The sequence below is a fragment of the Dipteris shenzhenensis genome, chromosome 16 (genome assembly GCF_047967505.1).
Source record: "Dipteris shenzhenensis isolate YYH24624 ecotype China chromosome 16, Dip_SZ_1.0, whole genome shotgun sequence".
Classification (NCBI taxonomy): domain Eukaryota; kingdom Viridiplantae; phylum Streptophyta; class Polypodiopsida; order Gleicheniales; family Dipteridaceae; genus Dipteris; species Dipteris shenzhenensis.
Window position 1 is genome coordinate 40,990,472 of NC_141611.1, and position 21,536 is coordinate 41,012,007.

Consider the following 21,536-nt stretch of genomic DNA (forward strand, 5'->3'; position numbering starts at 1 on the left):
CGCATTCTGCATAGCAGCAGTAGGAGTGGAAACTGCAAGAGCATGTGCTAGTCTTTTCTCATACATGTCAAGCTGAAAAAGACCACGTAACAAAGTGCTAGACAATCTCAAGGCATAGTCATTCTCTCTGTCATGGACTGCACACTTGTCATCTTAAAAAATGACCTGAAATCCAGCTCTGTTTAGAGGGGACACTGAAAGTAGATTTTTTGTGATACCAGGCACATACAAGACATCAGAAATTTTGAATGTTGAGCCATCAATGGCTGTAAGTTCAACTTCTCCTGTACCACGAACTGAATAGGAGGAGTTGTTGGCACATGTGACCTTTTTACCAATAGGAGGTGGATGCAGAGATGTGAAAAGACACTTCCTGGAAGTGATATGCTTTGAGGCACCGCTATCAAAATACCATGTATTTTGTGTCTCATTGACACTGAAAGCTGATGCATCCTTGGAAGAATCATAACTGCATGTCAGAAAAGCATAAGAGTCATCATTACAAGTGGCTGTAGTATCCGGAGCAGCCAATTGAGAGTCTGAAATGCAAGACAAGAAGGCATAGTCGTGCTCCACAAAGTTGGCTGTAGCTTGCTCATTGTCAGATACATGAGGAGCTGAATCAGAAACAGCCATACCGGAGCTGTTTTTCTTTTCTTTTGCAAGCCTTTTCTTGCATTCTCCAATGTAGTGACCTGGCTTTTTGCAGTAATGACATATTCCCTTCTTCTTGGGTTTACCTGCATCACCTTTAGCCTTTTGAGAAGGCTGTCCTGAACCATTGGAAGGCTGATTTGCTGATGTCTTTGCTTGTCCCTTTACTTTAGGCTTGAATTTTGAAAGCATGGCATGTTCACCTGCTCGTGAAGCCATGTTTTTCCTGGTCTGCTCTTCCTGTAACAAAAGTCCTATCTACTCGTGAAAATTGAGAGGATTTGCACCCCCCCCTCAACGACAAATTCAGCGAGGTATGAAAGCTGAGATAAGACTCAGGAAGAGAATTCAGAGTAGTGGTAATCATCTCTGAATCAGGAATGATGTCATCAATATTCAACAATTGCTCTCGTAAATCCTCTAGCTTTGTGAGGTGCACTGACATGGAGTCACCCTCTTCCATATGTGTATGAGACAATTCTCTTTTCAAAAAAGACACCCTGGCATCATTCCGAGCTGCATACATGCTCTCCAAAATATCCCATGCTACCTTTGAGGTCTTACACGACCGAATATGTGGAATGATGAATCTTTTCACCGAAAGAGAAATACACGACAAAGCTAAAGCATCACGTGAATCCCATCTCTTTTGCTCTGGAGTGGTAGGTATAACTGCACCAATAACTTGTGCTGCAGCTGTACCCTGTGCACAACCTCTGCCTCCTCCTTGCTGGAGAGGGGTATTAGGTGCCACATTTGCTGGCCGGATCTCATCCCCATTTACATAGTCCCACAAATTACGGGAAATCAGAATATTGCGTACCATAAAACTCCAGAGGGAGTAGTTGGTACCATCCAGCTTATCCTCTTGTGAGAGACCACTGAACTGAAAATCATTCTGATTTTGTTGGGCCATGTCTGAGAAAGAAAATACAGCAAATGCAAATCTGAATTCCCTTGCTGGGAATGGAGTGCACAATTCCCAAACAATACAGCCAAACACTGGCTAAAAATGCAACTCAAATCTCTATAATGTCTCTGTCAAAAATCTGCCAGAGCATCCAATCTCTCCCAAAACCTGCCAAAAGTGCTTCAAAACACTCACAGAAAGGCAGTGTGAACTGAAACCTGCAAAATTGCTCTCCCAACACAAAAGCCCCAATTTGTGGCTTGAAATTGCAACCAGAAAGGGGCAAATGGTCTGAAAGCCCCAAATGTTGCACAAATTGCTCTCTGCCTGCAAAAGCCCCAAATTTCACTGCAAAATTACAGTGTGATTGCAAAAGCCCCAAATTTTTGCAATCTCTGCAACAAATGCAAAAGCCCCAAATTTGACAAATTCCCAATACACAAAATGTGTCCAAATCTGCCCACAAAATGGCCTGCAAAGCAAAAATCTGCCTCGAATTTAATTTACCAACCAATAGCTCCCTTGCTGTACGGACGGTACCCTCCTGTGTACGGATATATGGAACTGTAGGGATGTACGGCACCCTGTACAGACGGCATTGTACGGTTGTGTACGGTTGTGCGGGTGACGCTGTACGGTTGTACGGGCGGCGCTACTCTACAGTACATAGTACGGACGGAGCAGTGTATGGGTGCCGCTTCAGATCCGACGTATGTACGGATCACGTGCAAGTACGGATGGCGCTGTCGACACGTGCAGGTACGGACAAGCATGCGGATGGCGTAGGGCAGTTGGGCCTGGTACGGACGTACGGAACAGCCAACAATGGCTGTACGGAGTTGTTCACGGGCAGCTGTACGGAATGGTACGGGAGCTGTACGGGCTGGGGCTGTACGGCGATGATGCAACAGCAGAAGCTTGGGCAGCTCGACTTGCAGGAGGAGCTTGGGCAAGGAGCTGGGAGCACGTCCGGGAAGGAGCACCGCTCTGATACCAAATGTGAGTTGTAGAGGGAGAGAGAGAGCAGAGTGTGAGAGCAGAGGAGAGTGAGAGCTAAAAACGATAGTTGCAATAGAAGAGTGTATTACAACTCAAGAGAGGGATAGGTTTTGTCTAAGTGACAAAACCTTATCCTTCACTAACCGTAGTTAGTGAACTAACTGTGGTTAGGGGGAAAAACCTCTAAATGAGGGAAAAGTGCCCCTAACCTACTTATTACATTACATTGGTCACTGCTAAATTATAACAATAATTCTAACACAAACACATGTCAAAGTTGGCAGGGACTGCTCCAAGAGGGTGCCGTAATACAACTTGAATACAAATGGAGAGGAGAGAACACACAGCTGAAGAGCATACTTCTGAAAATATACAAAAACTGAGGGTTTTGTAAGAAAACTTAAACCTTTAATGAGATTAAAACCCTAGAGTTACACATTCATCACAAATGTATCGTCCGAAAACTTGTATTGACCTTTTAAGCTAGTGATCAAAGTAGCCTAGTGCTGACAACCAAATACAATGACAATGACTACAGTAAATGAGGGCAGTACCCCAGCAGAAAATATATGTAACGAGCAATAATCAAGTGAAGCAAGGAAAAAGGAGTCCCAATCAGTAAACCAGTGGCAAGAGGGAGGAAGGGGTAGAACTGCATAAAAGATGCGAAGGAGAGAGCAAACAAAGCTGAATCATTCAATTACTTCCACTCACAGTATTGTTAACATAATTCCCGTCACGATCTCCTGCACACACTGTCAACTCAAGCCTCAAGCTACTATAGATTCCACAACAATACCTTGTAACAAAGGGATTGCTCAAGGATAGCAAACTTTTACTCACAGAATTCATACTCCGGTATGAACCACTGGCTCTTTCAATATATTTAGTATAGATGGCTGACAAAGGATAGAAGGCCAAGAACAGTAAACACATAATAGACGGTTCATGATTATAAGAATGGTGACAACTACGGGCACAGAATAAAATAGTATAAAGTACTATAGCAACATCTTGGAAATAGAAACATATATTTATTAACGAACATAAATTATTAGCAAATATTTAAGAGATCACCAAGTTGTAAGAACGTTGACAACCAGGAGCAAAGGCCAGGTAAAAAGGAAGTGACGAAAACGAAACAAATTTACACTGAATTGCTACATGATATGATTAGCATTAAAAAAATATTCAAAAATACAAAGCAAACATTTTGGAAAATTAGCATAAATGGCGAACATTTTGGATGAGTTATCTCAGATCTTCAATGATTCAATTCAACTTCAAATCAAGCACACTATGAACGTCCTCAGTCATATTATGACATACAGAACACGGGCCAAGAACTATTCTGAATACTTCAAAATAGTACTCATCAAAACAGATAAAATCATGAGCATTGCCACTTAAAATTAGAAAAAAGTGCACCCTGAAAATAAGTGAGTGATAGAACTCTAGAAAGACTTGTGATAAGCCTAACACAAACATAACCATTTACAATGACAATACTGGAGAAGCACAGGATGTGCCCAGTTTTGCAATTTTCTCAACCAAGGCATGTAAAGTTGCCTACCATCCCTGTGCCTACAAGATCCTGCACAATTGACCATTTTATATATTTACCCTAAACGCTGATCCCCAAATTACCTCTATTGCAATAGAACTGTGAAAAAAAACATTCACAAAACACCCAAGAAACCTTAATTTATAGCTTTACTACCTAATACTGACCATGTTGCACAACAATTTTACGACGCAAACGCCTGAAGTTCCTTCAAATACGTGTTATTTTTTAAGAATTTTTGTGCACCCAGTGACCATAATGATGTGCAAAGTTCCCAAAGTTTGACAAAGGAAAACAAGAAGCATGGAGTAAACCTTTAAAGCAGCTATCCTTTTCGCATTTAAAACTGGGTCACTATGTATCTTCCTCATTCTCCTTGTGACAGACCCTGTTCGGGCATCTAATGTCTGCAAAGGGTAAAGCTGCTGATTGGCATCAATTTAATCTATACTAAACATGCTATTATACTTCCACAACCACTTTTTCAATTTCCTAGGTTTGTTGAGAGACAAGAACAGATTTTCTAATTTCCCCTAACATGAAGCAAAAAGTAACAGAATATCTTTGAGCTTTACAGACCTTCAAAGCATGCCGTATCTTTTCACGGACTTCCGCTGGTGGTGAACTGTATACACGCTTGGATTTCTTTTCTGGGGTAAGTTGAATTTCCATGCGATCAATGATTTCGTCATCTTCAATTTGAAGGGGAGAGCTAATCCATTAAATACAATGCCCATTCAGAACTATCTATCTGAAATGAGTTTTTACATAAGGGGACATTACTTTGTCCGGCTTAAAATATGTTACAAACCCATAAATACTCCCTCAAACTATGGACAGAAAGTAGGCATTCATCGCAATAAGTAAAGATAATTGTCGATTCCTTCCATTAGACATGCATAATGCAGACTAAGACGCATTGTTTTGTGGGTACAAGCCAAGTGCTTAGATAACAAGAACCTATCGCACAACTTTTTTTACTGGACTTTCAATAAGCAGTGAGCAGCAAATAGAATAAAGAAGTAATACCTTTGAAGCCCTTCCAACAGCAGAAGAGAAAACACCCAACAAAAAGTAAAAGAACATATGATGGCACTGACAAAAGGCCAAGGGTAGCAGGATACATACCGAAACTGTGTATTTTCCCATGGTATTTCATCTAGACTCTTCATCCATACAGTGCGTTCTCCAAGACATTGCAAGCAGGTCTTCAAACCCTGTGGCAATCGTTTAAAGCAAGGTGGCAATTTACAATCTTCTTTCTTCAAATAAGAGAGCCTGATAGCACAGTTGAAAGTTTCTCTTATGCAAACCCCTGACCAAATAGAGGACAAATCAGTGATACAATGATATATAACAACTTCAGTGCCCATTCATTATGACAACCAGCCACTTCCATCATGGTGACTACCTTTCCCAAGCACTCTGGGCAGGAAGCTTCTGGAGTTCCAACATCACACCTTGGACAAACATCATAACCGCGACCCCTACAACTGGGGCACGGAAAATCTCTCACTAATTCTCCATCTTGGCCATACCAAGATCTCAAGTCAGGACCCCGAACAGCAACCTGCCGTCTATAAACACATACATGTCATTCGTTAGATGAGGATCTTCAGAAATCGATACATGTAATTATGTACAACAGAAAGATGAGAAAAGACTTGTTACATATATTCCACAGCACCAAAACCGACTTGTTACATATATTCCACAGCACCAAAACCTCTTATCTGATGTCTTTTCAAGGCCTTAGAAAGCAAACTTGAATTGTCAATTAATTAGTGCTTGCACGAATAAAAAGGAGAACGAGCCAATAACACAAGCTCGAATCACGAACACCAACCAAAGAAGACATGAATGAGAAAAAACTCGCGAGCACCAAGAGGTAAGTAGAATGTAAAGGAACACTACTCCAAACACCCAAAACAAGTCAGATCGTGATTCATAAATTAAAGTCTGAGTGAGAGAATATAACATGCCTACACTTTTCCAGGGTTTATATATAGACAATGGTACCACATTTTCTTCTTTTTTGAGCTGATTTATTTATTTTACACATTGAGTACAAATTACTAATCAGTTTCCCTATTACAAGACGTCACACGTCCGGCAAGACATCTACATCAAACCCAATCCCAAGGTTTCTAAGAGGTCATCTCTGACCCTGAGAAAGACCATGCGCATGAAGAAGAATAGATCAGTCAGATTTGTGGACCAGACTGAAACCGAAAACTTCAGATGCTTGGGAAGGATTACCTACAGGGAAGAGTCACGATGAGCACCACTACAAGAGCCAAAAACTAATCACTTATTTGAGCTTTTCGACTCATTTAAGGCTGAGATTGAGGCTGATTTGAAATAGAAATTTTTGAAGTTGGGGTTCAGCTATTGAGCAGGCTGCAGGGAGACCTGGAAAGGAGGAAAACATGGACAACGCAGCCCAAAAACAGGTTTCAGTAAGAAAGAACGAGAGTGAAGAGAGGGGCTGATGATGACAAGTAGAAAGGAAAAGATAGCACAGTCCCAAAAGATTTTGTGGAATGGAAAATATGAGATGCACTAGAAGAAGATGCAGGTTCAGAGGAATTCACTGAGAGGATAAGCTCACTGATTATGATGAGAAAGAATGGGAGAAAAGAAGAGCCATAGTGCCAAAGTAGGTAAAATTGCATGGAAGGAAGTATAGGCTCATATCACATGGGGATTCCGATCCTTCATCAGATCTAGACACTCACTCTAGGCATGTGAAGCAGATAGATTGGGGGAGGAGCATGTGCGGATGACAAAGTGCAACCGTGCTCATAAGCCTGGACGCTTCTAGGATGGCGCTCGAGTCTGGATACAAATTTTGCACAAGAAGAGCCAACACTCGAAGCCTTGGGAAGATTTGAAGAAGCAAATACTTGTCTCCTGTTTTGAGAGGGACATGTCTGTAGAGTGGGACAGCTTTAAGCAGAAAATGGTGAATGCGTAAGAGAGCACACAGACAGGGTTTGGGCTACTTTGCTGAAAGTACAAACTTTTCAACCTGTATCTCAAAGTAAGCCGTCCCACAAGTTTCTAAGTAGTTTGATTAAGAACATTCAAAGGGAAGTAGCTTATTTGACACCCTCCTTGAGAATTCTTTCGCATCGTCTAGATTGGAAATCATAATGTCATCCATGTAGTGGCATGCGTGCCATAATCTTCTTCATAAGTTTAATGCTTGTGAGCTTATGGGTCTCTTTTTGAAGTTCAATTCAAACGAGGAAAAATAGATATTATACTGAAGGCATGAGCAGGAAAATCCCATGAAAACAACCGCCACTCATCTAAAGACAAGATTGCCAAGTCTAACAGGCATGTTAGACAAGAATCAATTGTTTAACTATGTAAGACTACCCTTGTTCTAGGCCTTCTCAAATTTAGGTTTGGTTTTCTCCAGAGAGCCTTTCCATTTGCCATAATGGCAATGAATCCTTTCTGTATACGGGTAAAGGCTAATTCTTTCCATGAGCAAACTTCCTTCCAGTAGAATGTTCTGGTAACCTTCGCCAATGTCAAAGATGCATTGCAATCTTTTGAGGAAAATTAAGTGCCACATTGTGTATCAAGTATACAAACCAGAATGGTTAATATGAATGCAATCTTTGCTTTGAAATTTCTTTTGTAGAGTAGCTTGTAATGCAGTGTTACCATTACAGCAATTTCAAAAAAGATAACTGTATGTGCGTTGGTAATCCAACAAAAAGTATTCTTATGGGCTTTCAAGGTCCCCATAATATAAGGAAGAAAGTGGCCCGTAAAGTGGGCCAAAGTGAAGTATCTCTTAACCAAATTTGTCAAGAGTGCAATTATCAAATATTGGAGTAAATTCTGTGATTTGAAGTCTCTCCTTTGACAGATTGGATATAATTTTGCAGCATATAAATGCAGGTGTATTAGCAGACTTGTCAGTGCGGTAATCAATAGAGGAAGTCAGCTTCATATTTGGCATCTCATCAGACTCTAGACTTCACGACATCCTCTCCTTTGCAGAATATAGGTCCCAACTCTTTGCAAGGGCTTCCACTCCCTGTGATGTTCAAATGGCTGGTAGCTAACAAGGCGATCTACAACTACAAGCTCAACTTGTTGATTGTCTCCAAAGAGAGTGCTAGGCAAATGATGGTAAGGGTCTGAAAGAAAACAAGATGGAGGCCTTCTAGACAGAAGTGCCCTGTCAAACACATGGCACAAGAATATGCTAGGAACTACAACAACCAACTGCAAAACACATAATGAATCCTTGAGGTGAAGCCACCCTTTGACGTTTTCGAAAGGTAAGGGTCAAACCACCTATGTGGCACTAACGTAGTGTGCCCAATCGGAGCCCTGACACATGCACAGATGCAATATTAATATCTACTTGGCTGAGCTAGAGTGTGTGAATGGTGATTTCCATGTATGTGTGACACATGGCAAAGTCACTTAGTTAGAGCAATAAGGCATCCATCACCTCGAAATCTCTAGCTACCTACCAATGACATGAAGTCACATGTGGCCTTACCTAGGACCTAAGGTCTAACTACCACTCTTTTTTACGTTTTAATAATCCAACACACCAAATTTTCTAGAATACGTGAGATAGTGATTGCTTGCCAAAGCCACTTAGTTAGACCAATTATATGGCGCCATGTGGCATCCATCCCCTCCAAATCTCTAACTACCTACCAATGACATGAAGTCATATGTGGTCTAGCCTGAGACCTAACTCTTTTTCACCTTTTAATAATCCTAACCACCAACTAGCCCCATGTGTGGGTCAATAAACTAAATCCATAGTTCATTCTCATCACTACCCCTTGATGGACAATGGATGCTTCACACCCATTATGTTAAAGAGCTGCTCTTGCTTAATCTTAGCAAGAGGTTTGGTCAGAATATCAGCCATATTTACTTATATTTATAATCTCTCTCTCTCTCTCTCTCTCTCTCTCTCTCTCTCTGAAAACAGCTGAAAACAGAGATAAGTTTGAGTACTACCGTACATTTATCAACCCCGAATATTGGGCTACTTATACAGGAAGAGAAACAGCCACGCAGAAGTACATTTGCACACCTATGGCAATACATAAGCGAAGAGCTTTGGCCTCACTTCGCACCCGATCACACCAGCTGCAGATTCAAATATGAGGATGGAAAGATATGCCAAAAGAGAGCAGAATATGCCAATTATGTGACCAGGGAATGGCAGAAACTGAAGAACACATGGTAATGATATGCCCTTACTATACTCACATCCGGAAATAATTTAGCTCTCTTCTCGAGGGACATAACAGACTGGCTGATATGCTACATAGCGGGTCACCCCCAGCTTTAGGAACGTTTGTCTATAAGCTTTTCAAGCACAGGAACTCACCTAAGACATAAAGGTAGTTTCTCTTAATACCCTCCCCTCCAAGGGAGGAGTCTTTGTGTACGAGGATTTTGTATTGCTCAGGTCCCATAGGCCGATTTTTGGTCTTCAGAGGACGATAATATATTCTTCTTCTTCTTCTTCTTCTCTCTCTCGCATTTCCAGGATCCACCGACGAAGGGTTGGCTCTGACACTCTCGTAAGACTGACTGCCATGTATGTAGCACCTTTATGGGGGAGTGACCTTTCAGCACTGACCGGAATGTAGGCCATCTTCTGGTGGTTCTAGTGATGCCCTTTAAACCAGCAGCAAGGATGCACAGAAGGAGTGCAATGGGCGAGAGGCGGCGAAAAAAGGAGCCAGGCGGCGAAATCGCGATTTTGGGGGTCTAGGGCAAAAACAGGTTTTATGAAACGGCGTTTCTTCAAGAAACACCGTTTCCATTTCGCCGTTTCCGTTTCTTGCCACGAAACGGCTGTTTCGTGCAATTATGCGAGTCAGCATAATCTATGCCTTCTTTTGGGCATAACCCTTTGCAATCAACTTGGCTTTATACTTTTCAATACTTTCATCCCAAGTCTTATTTTGTATGATACTCCTCTTTCATGGCTTTAATCCATACAAAGCCTTCTTTAGCTTACATTCTTGCCTTTAACCTTAAATCCATGTATAAGCTTCCTCTTTCATAACGCCATTAAAAATAGTGGTTTTAACATCCAGCTAACCAAGAGGCCAGCCATAATGTGTGGCAATGGTAATGATCAATCAAATTGTATTGTGTTTAGCTATTGGTTGGTGTAAAGGTCTCAGCATAATCTATGCCTTCTTTTGGGCATAATTCTTTGCAATCAACTTGGCTTTATACTTTTCAATACTTTCAGTCTTATTTTGTATGACTCGGGATTCTTTTACTTCCTAACCTCTCTCAGGCTAAAGTATATCTTTGAATTTCGTCATTAAAGCATGAATTACATTGAGCCTCTCAGGAGCTCTTCTACAACATGGTCCATGCTGAAAACGCCGTGTCCACCAATTGAATGTGTGTGAGCACCTAGTATGTAGCTGTGCCAATGGTTATGGCCAGGACGTCTGGATCTCACCATAACCAATCCCTAACCGCATCTGGATCTACTAATGTCACCACTACCCTAGCCGCATTTTTTATATGATGTAGCCTTAGCTCCCCTCCGGTCCTAATCTCCAAAATCATCCGACCATGGTGATCAAGATTGAGACAGGTGTACTCCTCCTAAGCCCTTGATTTCCTTATCATGGCTGTTATCCTACCCCTTCTCACAAGGGTATCTGTCCTTCAAATGTTAGAAGTCGATTTCTACAAGCTTGAACCGAGATCTCCTTTCAAAGATTCTCACCTTCGAGCTTCCAACACTTGTGAGGAAGGGTGAGCCTTCCTCAAGGCTCTGATACCATGTTAGAAAAAAGAGGTGGAGGATGCTTGCTACAGCCAACACTCCCCGCAGCGGAAGATTGTCAAAGTGTATGCCCAGAAACCCCACATTGCTATTTCAAATATCAATTCTTTCCTTAATCTGTACACAAATGCAGAGAGAGATGCATACAGACCTAAATCTTTGAGCAGTGCAATGTAGGCCATCTCATGGGCTATCCATAGATGCCACTTATACCTTGGTATGAGCCTTGTAGGCCTAGTTATAGTAAGTTAGGACTATTGGTACAGTTAGTTTATGTACCATCTAGGTCAGTTAGGACACTTAGTCCAGTTAGGGCAGTTAGCCCTAGGGTTTGGTTATGTTGGCTCTCCCTTGAGCCTCCACACTTGTACTTGCAGCATTTTGATCATAGCCGCTCGTTTTTGGCTCTTTTCTCTCACTCATTTCTGAGCATTCATTGATTGCCATAGCTAACATGCAACAGTACACAGTAGATCATATATTATAGATTGCTCCAAAAAAATGGAGTAACCTCTTTCTAGCACCTTCAACCTGTGTCAGCCTGCATGCTCTCCTGTGAGCTGCATAGTGACGCCCTCCAAACACCCTTCCTTACTGCTCCATGGACAACCAATGGTGAGGCATTGCTTCCTCCTTGATCCTTGACCTCCTTGCTGCTTCCGTCTGCAGCCAAAGGCGAGGCACAAGTCTCCATGATTCCTGTCCTCCTTGCTGCTGTGATGGTAGCCTGTTGTGTGGCTCTGTTGTAGGTGTTCCTGGACCTCCCAGCTGATGTGTATGCAGCCCAATCTGAGGCACCAGATAAGCCCACACACTGAATGACTATGCCCAGTGCTTGGGCCCTCTTTCTAGGGCTGGAGGCCCCCTGAACAGGCCGACTCAGTATCCGCAGACTGGCCAACCAGCTGGCCCAGTCTGTAGGGTTCCAGGTCAGCCGACCTGCTCCCTGGCCTGTTTAAGGTATGTTCTGGATGCGCCTTGCTTCTGGTCCCTGCTCCAGACCTTCTGCCTTCTGCAGGCCCTGCAGCAGACATGCATGCTGCAGTACCTGACCAAGTATGTGTTAGAAACTCCCTGTGCCCACCTGTGAGCCCCCGATTTGAGGGGACAAGGGGCAGTGAGAGGTAGGAGGGCTGGGGAAAGAGAGAGACTCAGGCCGGCATCTAGGCAACCAGCACACGGGCTGGTTGCTGCCTGCAACAGCAGGAAAACAGGGGCCTTAGGCCTCACTTCGAGGCGCCTGCAGCTGCGCAGACTGGCTGCACAGGGCACCCTTAAATAGGGGCCTGTGGCAGGCCAAGTCAGCCCAACCAGGGCCACCGACCAGGGCCAACCCTGGTCGGCCACCAGACAGGGTACCGACCCTGCTGGTCGGTCAACTCAAGGGGCCTGGGCAGTGCCTATAAAAGGCCCACTCCTTCATTGTTTCCAGTATCCAGTGCAAGACTGAAAGCCTCCTTCCAAGGCTGTGCTGTGCACTCAGTTCTGGAGCAGTTTGTGAGAGAGAGAGTCCTTCAGTATTCTCCAGCACTTTGCTGTATTTTGTATTGCTCCCTGTGAGCTGTTTTTCTGCCCACCATCCGGTGGATGAATATACTCTCTCTCTCTCTCTCTGTCCAAGTTATTTCTGAGTGAGTGTTTATTGCATCTGTGATCATCTATCTGAGTTGAGTGTGTGTAAGAGTTGGAGAGATCTTGGGTGGAGGTTTGAGTGATTCATTCCCTCCTATTTTCAACATGGTATCAGAGCCATAGGCTCTCAACTCTTCTTCATCAAAGCACTCTCTGAAGGAAGGAGTCCCTTGGCAGAAAGGCGATTCTGTTTTCAGCTCAGGCTAGCACGGGAGGTCAGTACATCTTTTTTGCTTCAGTTTTTCAGTTTGCTATTCACCGAGATGGATCAGCATTCAGAAGCCTCTACACCCATTGCTCGTCCTTCCTCCTTCTCCAGTCATCTTCCTTCTTCATTTATTCCCAATTTTGGTGAAGCTGGAAAGCTCGATGGGATGAACTATCCAATCTGGAAAGTCAAGATCCGAAGCCATCTGTTGGCACGGAAGCTGTGGAAGATAGTGATTGGGACCGAGGAGAAGCCGAAGGACATTGTGGACAAAAGAGGTAAAGTTTTAGTTGAAGCAGATGCGGATGAACTCAGTGCATGGGAGGAGAGGGATGCTCAAGATTTAGCAATGCTTATTGGCACGACAGCAGATGCTGTGATTCCTCATATCCAGTTGGCAAAGACGTCTTCAGAGGCATGGGCCATACTCAAGGAGCTGTATGAAACCGATAATACAGCCCGTATCATAACTCTTCAGCATCAGCTTTATAATCTTGATATGAATGAGGGTGATAGTGTGCATGACCATCTGACAAAGGTGAAAGTCATGCGGGACCAGCTCGCAACGGTTGGTCGAAAGGTGGACTCGAGTCAATTGGCGTTGCTCACACTCCACAAGTTGCCACGGAGTTTCAAAAGTTTTGTGACTACGGTCACTGCGGGTCAACGGACTAAGCCAATCACCTTTGAGGAGCTTGGCCCACTCCTGCTTCAGGAGGAGGCTCGAGAGAAACTCTTTACGCAAACCGACAAGAAGGCATTAGTGGCCAAAGACAAGCCTGGAAAAGGCAAGCCAAAGGAGTTCAAGAAGTCAGAGGACGCTGACCGAAAGAAGAAAATGAAGTACTATTACTGTGAAAAGCTTGGCCACTCCGCCAAAGAATGCCGAAAGAAGAAGGCAGATCAAAAGCGGAAGAGAGAAGCCAAGAACAAAGAAGAGCCTAAGAATAATTCTGCCAATGTGACGACTGGACCGTTGTTTTTAATCAATGAACATTGTTCAGCATATGCAGTCAGTGAAGGTAAAGAGGGTTGGTATGTTGACAGCGGTGCTTCCAAGCACATGTCCAACAGAAGGACTTGGTTCAAAACCATGGAAAGTACACACCCGGATTCCAAAGTTTATGTCGGGGATAGCCGAACGTGTCCTGTGAAGGGCATCGGTAGCATTCCTTTCATTACAACCGCAGGTGAGGAGAAGGATATCTCGAGTACTTTATGTACCCAACCTTTGCAAGAATTTACTGTATGTAAGTCAGATGGACAAAAACAACATGGTAGTTCTCTTTCAAGATGGCAAGGTCACCGTGACATCCAAAGCAAATGGACAGATGGTGGCTCAAGGAGTTGAAGAGAACGGACTATACCGTCTCAGTGCAATGTTGGTTCATGAAGACAACAGAAAGTCCAAACTTTGGCATGAGCGCTTCGGTCATGTCAACTATGGAATCTTGGCTGAAATGTCAAAGTCGAAGATGGTGGATGGACTTCCACCAATTACGGGCAAAGATGATGTCTGTAGGGCTTGTCTAGAAGGCAAGCAGCACAGGGATAAGTTCCCACAAGAGGCCTCGTTTCGGGCCAGCAAACCACTTGAGTTGGTTCACGCCGACATTTGTGGCCCAATGTCTATAGCATCGTGGGCAGGATCCAGGTACTCACTTCTCTTTGTGGATGATTTCAGTAGAATGACCTGGGTATATTGTTTGGCTAAAAAGTCTCAGGCTTTCGAGAAGTTCAAGGGGACTGGAAGGCCAGAGTTGAAAAGGAGACAGGGGAGGATGTCAAGACGTTCCGCACAGACAGGGGGGGAGAATTCACCTCAAATGAGTTCAACACATTTTGTCACAAGCATGGGATCAAGCGACAACTCACCACAGCACATACTTCTCAGCAAAACGGGATAGCCGAAAGGAAGCATAGAACCACCACAGAGACAGGGCTTGCTATGCTCCGAGGGAGGAATCTTTCTAAAGCCTATTGGAGTGAAGCTATCAATACAGCCGTACACATTCTCAACAGAACAAACACGAAGGCCGTCAACTACAAGACTCCATATGAGGCATTTTATGGTAAGAAGCCCTCTATCACTCATCTTCGCATTTTTGGATCTAACGCATGGGTGCATGTGCACAAGGAAGACAAGACCAAGCTTGATTCCCGAAGCAAAAAATGTATCTTTGTTGGATATAGCGAAGAATCCAAGGCCTATCGACTCTTCGACCCAGTAAAGAAGTAGATCCTTGTTAGTCGGGATGTTGTCTTCGAGGAAAAGGAACCTGAACCCCAGGAGGAGCCTCAGATTGAGGAGGAGGAGATTGTTCAACCCCCGAACCCACCCCGCCCCAGGTTGACCATCCAAAAGGTGGCAAAATCAAAAGCTGATGTTCCACAAGATACTGAGAAAGAGCAGGATGTTCCAGAAGCAGTTTCAGTTCCTCCTCCCACTGAGAAGCAGAAAAGGTTGCCCCAATGGTACCTAAGGACATTGGAAGAGTCTCAGGTCACCGAATTACCTGAGAGTAGCAGTTCCGGATTGCATCGGTCCCAACGTCTTCAAAAGACCCCATCCGTGAATTTTGCGTTGGTGGCTCAGCTTGACGAGCCAAGGACCTTCGAAGAGGCGAAGGACAATCCAGAATGGCAGGCTGCCATGCAGGCAGAGATGGATGCTATCCTGAAGAACAATACCTGGGACTTAGTGGCCAGGCCCCCGCGACGGAAAGTCATCGGCACTAAGTGGGTATACAAACTTAAATACAAATCAGACGGCAGCTTGGATAAGTATAAAGCAAGGTTAGTGGTCAAAGGTTTTGCTCAAACTGAAGGCATGGATTTTAATGAAACTTTTTCTCCCACAGCCCGCATGGTTACTATCCGGACAATGATTGCCCTTGCTGCTCGATTCCAGTGGCCTATTTTTCAAATGGACGTGAAGTCCGCATTCCTTAATGGAACCCTGGAGGAGGAGGTATACGTGGAGCAGCCACCGGGCTTTCAAGATCTAGGGTCCCCATTAAAGGTCTGCAGGTTGAAGAAGGCGTTATACGGGCTGAAACAGGCCCCCAGAGCTTGGTACCAAAGGATTGATGTATTCTTTCAGAAGATAGGGCTAAGTCGGAGTCCTTCTGAGGCAAACCTTTACTTGTTCATTGAGAAGGGATTGCGACTGGTACTCATCCTTTATGTTGATGACCTTATCTTGACAGGTGACCATGTCAAGAAGATTTCACAAGTCAAGGAGCTACTCATGTCTGAGTTTGAGATGACTGACCTTGGGTTATTACACTACTTCCTTGGGATAGAAGTAAAGCAGGCCAAAGGCAAGATCTTCATTTCACAGGAGAAATATTGCAGAGAACTTCTGAAGAGATTTCAGATGGAGGATTGCAGGACAGCAGTAACTCCCATGGAGGTCGAGCTCAAGCTAAGTGTTCACGACACATCTCAGCCGATCGATACTCCTCTGTACCGACGATTGGTAGGAAGCTTGCTTTACCTTACCAATACTCGACCTGATATTTGTTATGCAGTTGGGCTATTATGCCAGTTTTCTGCTTCTCCCAGGAAGAGTCATTGGGATGCAGGTTTACGGGTGCTGAGGTATCTAAAGGGTACTTGCACCTATGGAATCACCTATACCAAAGGCATCGAACTAGGCGGGTTCTGTGACAGTGATTGGGCTGGTGATGCTGACACCAGAAGATCGACAACAGGGTATTGTTTCTTACTTGCATCTGGTGCCATCTCTTGGCTCAGTAAGAAGCAACCCACAGTGGCCCTTTCATCTACAGAGGCACAGTACAGAGCCGTGTGTACAACAGCTTGTGAGACACTGTGGTTGAGGTGGATTCTGGAGGACATGGACGTGTGTCAGGACGATGCAACAGTGCTGATGTGCGACAATCAAAGTTGCATAGCCATTGCCAAGAATCCAGTGTACCATGCGCGGACCAAGCACATCGAAGTTCATTACCACTTTGTTCAAGAGCTCATCATCGACGACGTGATCGCCCGACCGCCGACAACTTGTCCGACCTCTTCACGAAGGCACTCCCTCGAGAACACATGGAGCACCTCATCAAACGCATGGGGATTGGCCCACAGTTGTGACATTGAGGGGGGGTGTTGGAAAATCACTGTGCCCACCTGTGAGCCCCCGATTTGAGGGGACAAGGGGCAGTGAGAGGTAGGAGGGCTGGGGAAAGAGAGAGAATCAGGCCGGCATTATAGGCAACCAGCACACGGGCTGATTGCTGCCTGCAACAGCAGGAAAACAGGGGCCTTAGGCCTCACTTGGAGGCGCCTGCAGCTGCGCAGACTGGCTGCACAGGGCACCCTTAAATAGGGGCCTGTGGCAGGCCAAGTCGGCCCAACCAGGGCCACCGACCAGGGCCAACCCTGGTCGGTTTTCTAGGGCCCACCTGGTCGGCCACCAGACAGGGTACCGACCCTGCTGGTCGGTCAACTCAAGGGGCCTGGGCAGTGCCTATAAAAGGCCCACTCCTTCATTGTTTCCAGTATCCAGTGCAAGACTGAAAGCCTCCACTCAGTTCTGGAGCAGTTTGTGAGAGAGAGAGTCCTTCAGTATTCTCCAGCACTTTGCTGTATTTTGTATTGCTCCCTGTGAGCTGTTTTTCTGCCCACCATCCGGTGGATGAGTATACTCTCTCTCTCTCTCTCCGTCCAAGTTATTTCTGAGTGAGTGTTTATTGCATCTGTGATCATCTATCTGAGTTGAGTGTGTGTAAGAGTTGGAGAGATCTTGGGTGGAGGTTTGAGTGATTCATTTCCTCCTATTTTCAACAGTATGTAATACATGTCCTGCAGTTTTTCTATCTGATGATCTTTGAGTAGAAGACTGTTTGGAAGCCCTTTTTGCCCTAATGAAAAATGAAACCTTTCTGATCATTCCCCCCTTTTCCAAAGATTTTCTTGTTATTAGGTCTACTAATTTTTTGGGAGTGTTTCCATCAACTCACAACTGAAAGAGTAAAAACCTCTCAAAATGTCTACACATCTAGGCACCTTTTGACTGTGCACAACTATTTGAACATATAGGTCATAGGTCATGCTTTTATAGGGTGATTTAGGTATTAGGGTATGGCTGTTGGAATATGAGGCTCACCTCACCCCTTGTGAGCGCCCACATGAGGGACATGGGGGAGAATGACTTCCCATACTAGATGGGACGACCAGAAGAGATTAGGGCTGCCATGTAGGCAGCAGACTGGCTGCTACATGGGCAGCACATAGGTCTACTGTTAGGTCAAGCTTGTGAAGGTACCTGGGCTCCTACAGCAGCAGGTACAGCAGGTACCAATAATACTGCAGATGGTACAGCAGCAGCAGCAGGTACGGAGGGTGCTGCAGGTGGTAGGGCTAGTGCAGCAGCATGTACAGCAGGCCGACAGAGGCAGCAGCTCTATCATTTTGCATGGAAGAGATAGATATGTGAACCCAGATAATTCCAGAAAATTCCAGAAAGCTACAACCATCACAAACATGATCATGCATCTCCTTTTAAACTATATCATGAGAAGAACAGCTCACACTTGCCACAAAAAACAAACTTTGAATGTCATTGTAACACAAACAAATTATTATTGACTAGGGAAAGAATGCTTCCAGAAAGGTCTTCAACCTAGACATATATAAGGTTGAACAAGAATTCAAGAACTATGCCATATAAGAAAGTACTGTTAACAGAAAGCCATCAAAGTAGCTGAAACCAACCTGGGAGACTCCGGGTGAGATCCAAAAAAATCATCAAATGGATCCCAATCCAACTGCCAAGTTGTCCATCAAAGACAATGCCCATTTTTGTGTTAGAATCCCTTTCATGAAAATCTAAATCAAGTAGCTTGATTGAAACTGCTTCCTAGAAAAGCTTTATTAAAGCCACTACCTAAATAAAATACAAAGAGTTGTCTTGTTGACCCATGTATGTCCTTGCTTTATAATACAAATATAGCACATCATGTACCCAAGGGACTTTCAGAAACCATTAAAAAAATAACAAAAACAGGAATGTGAAGCTGCTGGAAGGTGGTCTAATTTTTTCCATATAGGTGTTAGGGTCTACATCAATTATAAAGAACTCAACAAAGGAACAATGCCTGATTACCCTCTTCCCTTCATTGATCGGATTTTCATCAAATACCCGGAAAGGAATTATACAATTTTATGCACTGTTCATTGGGTACAATCAGGTACCTGTGGCACCCGAAGACAAACTGAAAGCTGTTGGCATTAGTCATCTCCTCTATGTATATTAGAGAGTGAGGGCTGCTATGTGGGTGTGCCCGCCCAGAAAGAGGTGTAATGTGTGAGACCTTTCTTACTGTGTTTTCTCCTGGGTAGTTGGGAGTTTAGCCAGGGCACATTGCCAGGGCTAACTGCTGGTTTGAGGGTTGCATAGTGGCCTGTTAGGCCAGATTTGGCCAGCTGCATCAGCCAGGGTTGAGGCCAGATTTGGCCACCCAACCAGGTCAGTTGACCCGACCAGTCTGGTTGGGTTAAACTAACCAGTCTGGTTGGCTCAGGTTAGACAGACCAGCAAGTTGCTTCAGTCGGCAGCAGGGGAACTCCCCCTATAAATAGGGGCCCCTGCCCTCTTGTATGCATACTATTTGTGGAGGGTTTTCTCAGCAGTCAGTGCAAAGTTTTCCCTGACTCTCCTGCCCATTTCCATCTGTCTCCATTCGCATTTCCTTGCTGTTTCAGTTCACTTGTTCTGCTCTCAGTTTCTGCTTGTGGATTCCATTGGTGCAGGGATGCAGGACATCTTGTAATCTTCAAGGGCCTGCTAAGATGTCTTATAGCCATAATAAGCTTCACAAAGCTTATCTATCCACACTGAGATATTTAGGGCTCAATAATATGAATTGACGCCGTCATGCTGATGATCCCCTGGGCAGCAGTTTGCATCCAGGAGACCTTGGATGGGACTTAGATTTCTCGCAATTATGTCTTGGTGGGAAATTCTAAAGGCTGAAAGTGACGTTCCTTTAATCTACAGAACCCCTTTATACCAATTGCATGCCCTTCTGCAATCTTGCATGAGGCAACTGTGCGCATGTGCATGCGCACAAGAAGGAAAAGGAGAAGGGAGCTTGTACAAAGGAAAGAAGGAAGTTTGTATGCAACTTTAAGCAAAATTATGAGTAAATGAGAAAATTAAAACATAAAAATAACTTAGTCCACAAAGCTACGCTTATGTTCTCATCAATATCCAAGCATAAGAGAAGACTAGCACAAAAGTATAGAAGTGAGAACAAAATATTTATTCATGGGGATTTGGAAAGAGGCAGTAGCATTGTAACCTTGGACTAGAAAGTTTCATGTATCAAGTCAAAATGATGTCTGGTGTTGATTCCTTCTTCTGAAACCGGTGTTGATTTTCTTCTTCGGCCTTAACATGATGAATACGAAAGGAGTATCCATCTTGATAAATACACATAAAACATTCAACATGTCCAGTATAGCCGCTCCTCAAGTGAGTCCAATAACACACAGGATTTACTTGGCACACTTAACCCTTCGGCTAATGTGTCTACTTGCATTAAATGCTGATATGGCATTGCTTAAGTATAAGGACGGACGTCAATCCTTACAGATTGGGAATCGATAAAATTGTAGGTGCTTATACCCTCTTTTTTCCCCAAAAAAAGAGAACCTTCTATTAATGCTTGAAAAACAACATATAAGTCAGCTTACAGCAGGAGCTAATGATGGTAAATACAAGAAAAGAAACTGGCTGTCAACCAAGACTGTTTCCAGGAAGCCCAGCTCACTGCCTAGGTTTCAGATGCACGTGCAGATAAAATTACACGAAGTATGCCTCCCTGTTTGTCAACCAATCTGAGTATATAACACTGTCCAGTGACTGAATCACAAACAGCCACCCATACTATTAAATCAACAAGGGATGAATTCAGCTCTGCGCTCATAAGGACGTGCAATTTTGTAACTCGGGACAGCATATTTTGCACAGAAGAAGCTGTGGCGGCATCTTATTTACTGAAAGAGTATTAAAGGATTAGAATTTGCTCACACAAAATGACTTCATTGATACGTGTGTGTGCACGCACCGAAAAATTTCGCGAATCCTTTTGCACATGGCCGTTGGCGAAAGCCAAGAAGGAAGCTAAGGTCCTGCATTTTCGAAGACTGGGTGGAAGAGTGATACAAATCCTGTTGCAAGTATCGAGTTTCTCCAGACGGGTGATACGGTGATGGAGGAAGGGTGTTCGGAGCAGATGCAAATCACAGCAGGAGAAGGAGATTTGCATTGCGGATGAAGTAAGATGGCATCACTTGTGGGCAATTGTGTATTGTAACCACAATTGTGGATTGTAAGCGTGTCTGTGCTGGTGAAGCATGTCACCCTGTGCAAGACCCAGTTCGTGAATTGCTCTCCTTTTCTCGCTAAGGGTACCCCCGCCCAAGTCAAAGTCAAAGTCAAAGTCAAAGTCAAAGTCAGCTAGGAAACGTTCAAGGCATTCGCGTGGTGATCGCAAACATGTGTGAGTGCAGTGTGGATGTGTGTTCGACCACCCACTGTGCTGGCGAAGCATGTCACTCTGTGCACGAACCCAATTCGTGAATTGATCTCCTTTGCACCATTGGCCATCCGCAACGTCCGCCCAAGTCAAAGTCCAAGTCGCTAAGAACGGCCAAGGCACTCGCGTGGTGATAGAACGTGTGAGTGCGCTGTGGGTGTGTGTCTGACCACCCAGTGGTTTGCCCGTAG

At 44.2% G+C, this 21,536-nt stretch overlaps 1 protein-coding gene across 2 annotated transcripts in view; it reads right to left on the minus strand.

Annotated features, from left to right (window-relative positions):
- The window catches only part of LOC147892958 (zinc knuckle (CCHC-type) family protein), a 46,533-nt gene extending 25,234 nt beyond the window's left edge, over positions 1 to 21,299 (minus strand). The window contains exons 1-6 of one of the 2 annotated variants that reach the window (XM_087387348.1): positions 20,875 to 21,295; positions 18,518 to 18,570; positions 5,539 to 5,704; positions 5,256 to 5,344; positions 4,707 to 4,839; positions 4,442 to 4,534 (exon numbers count right to left, since the gene is read on the minus strand). In XM_087387348.1, coding sequence (XP_087243474.1) covers positions 4,442 to 4,534; positions 4,707 to 4,839; positions 5,256 to 5,344; positions 5,539 to 5,704; positions 18,518 to 18,570; positions 20,875 to 21,075 — 735 coding nt within the window. In that variant the 5' untranslated portion in view covers positions 21,076 to 21,295. Of the gene's footprint in view, positions 1 to 4,441; positions 4,535 to 4,706; positions 4,840 to 5,255; positions 5,345 to 5,538; positions 5,705 to 18,517; positions 18,571 to 20,874 lie in introns of both variants that reach the window. The other variant, XM_087387349.1, reaches the window with a different exon arrangement.
- Between the last annotated feature and the right edge of the window lie 237 nt (positions 21,300 to 21,536).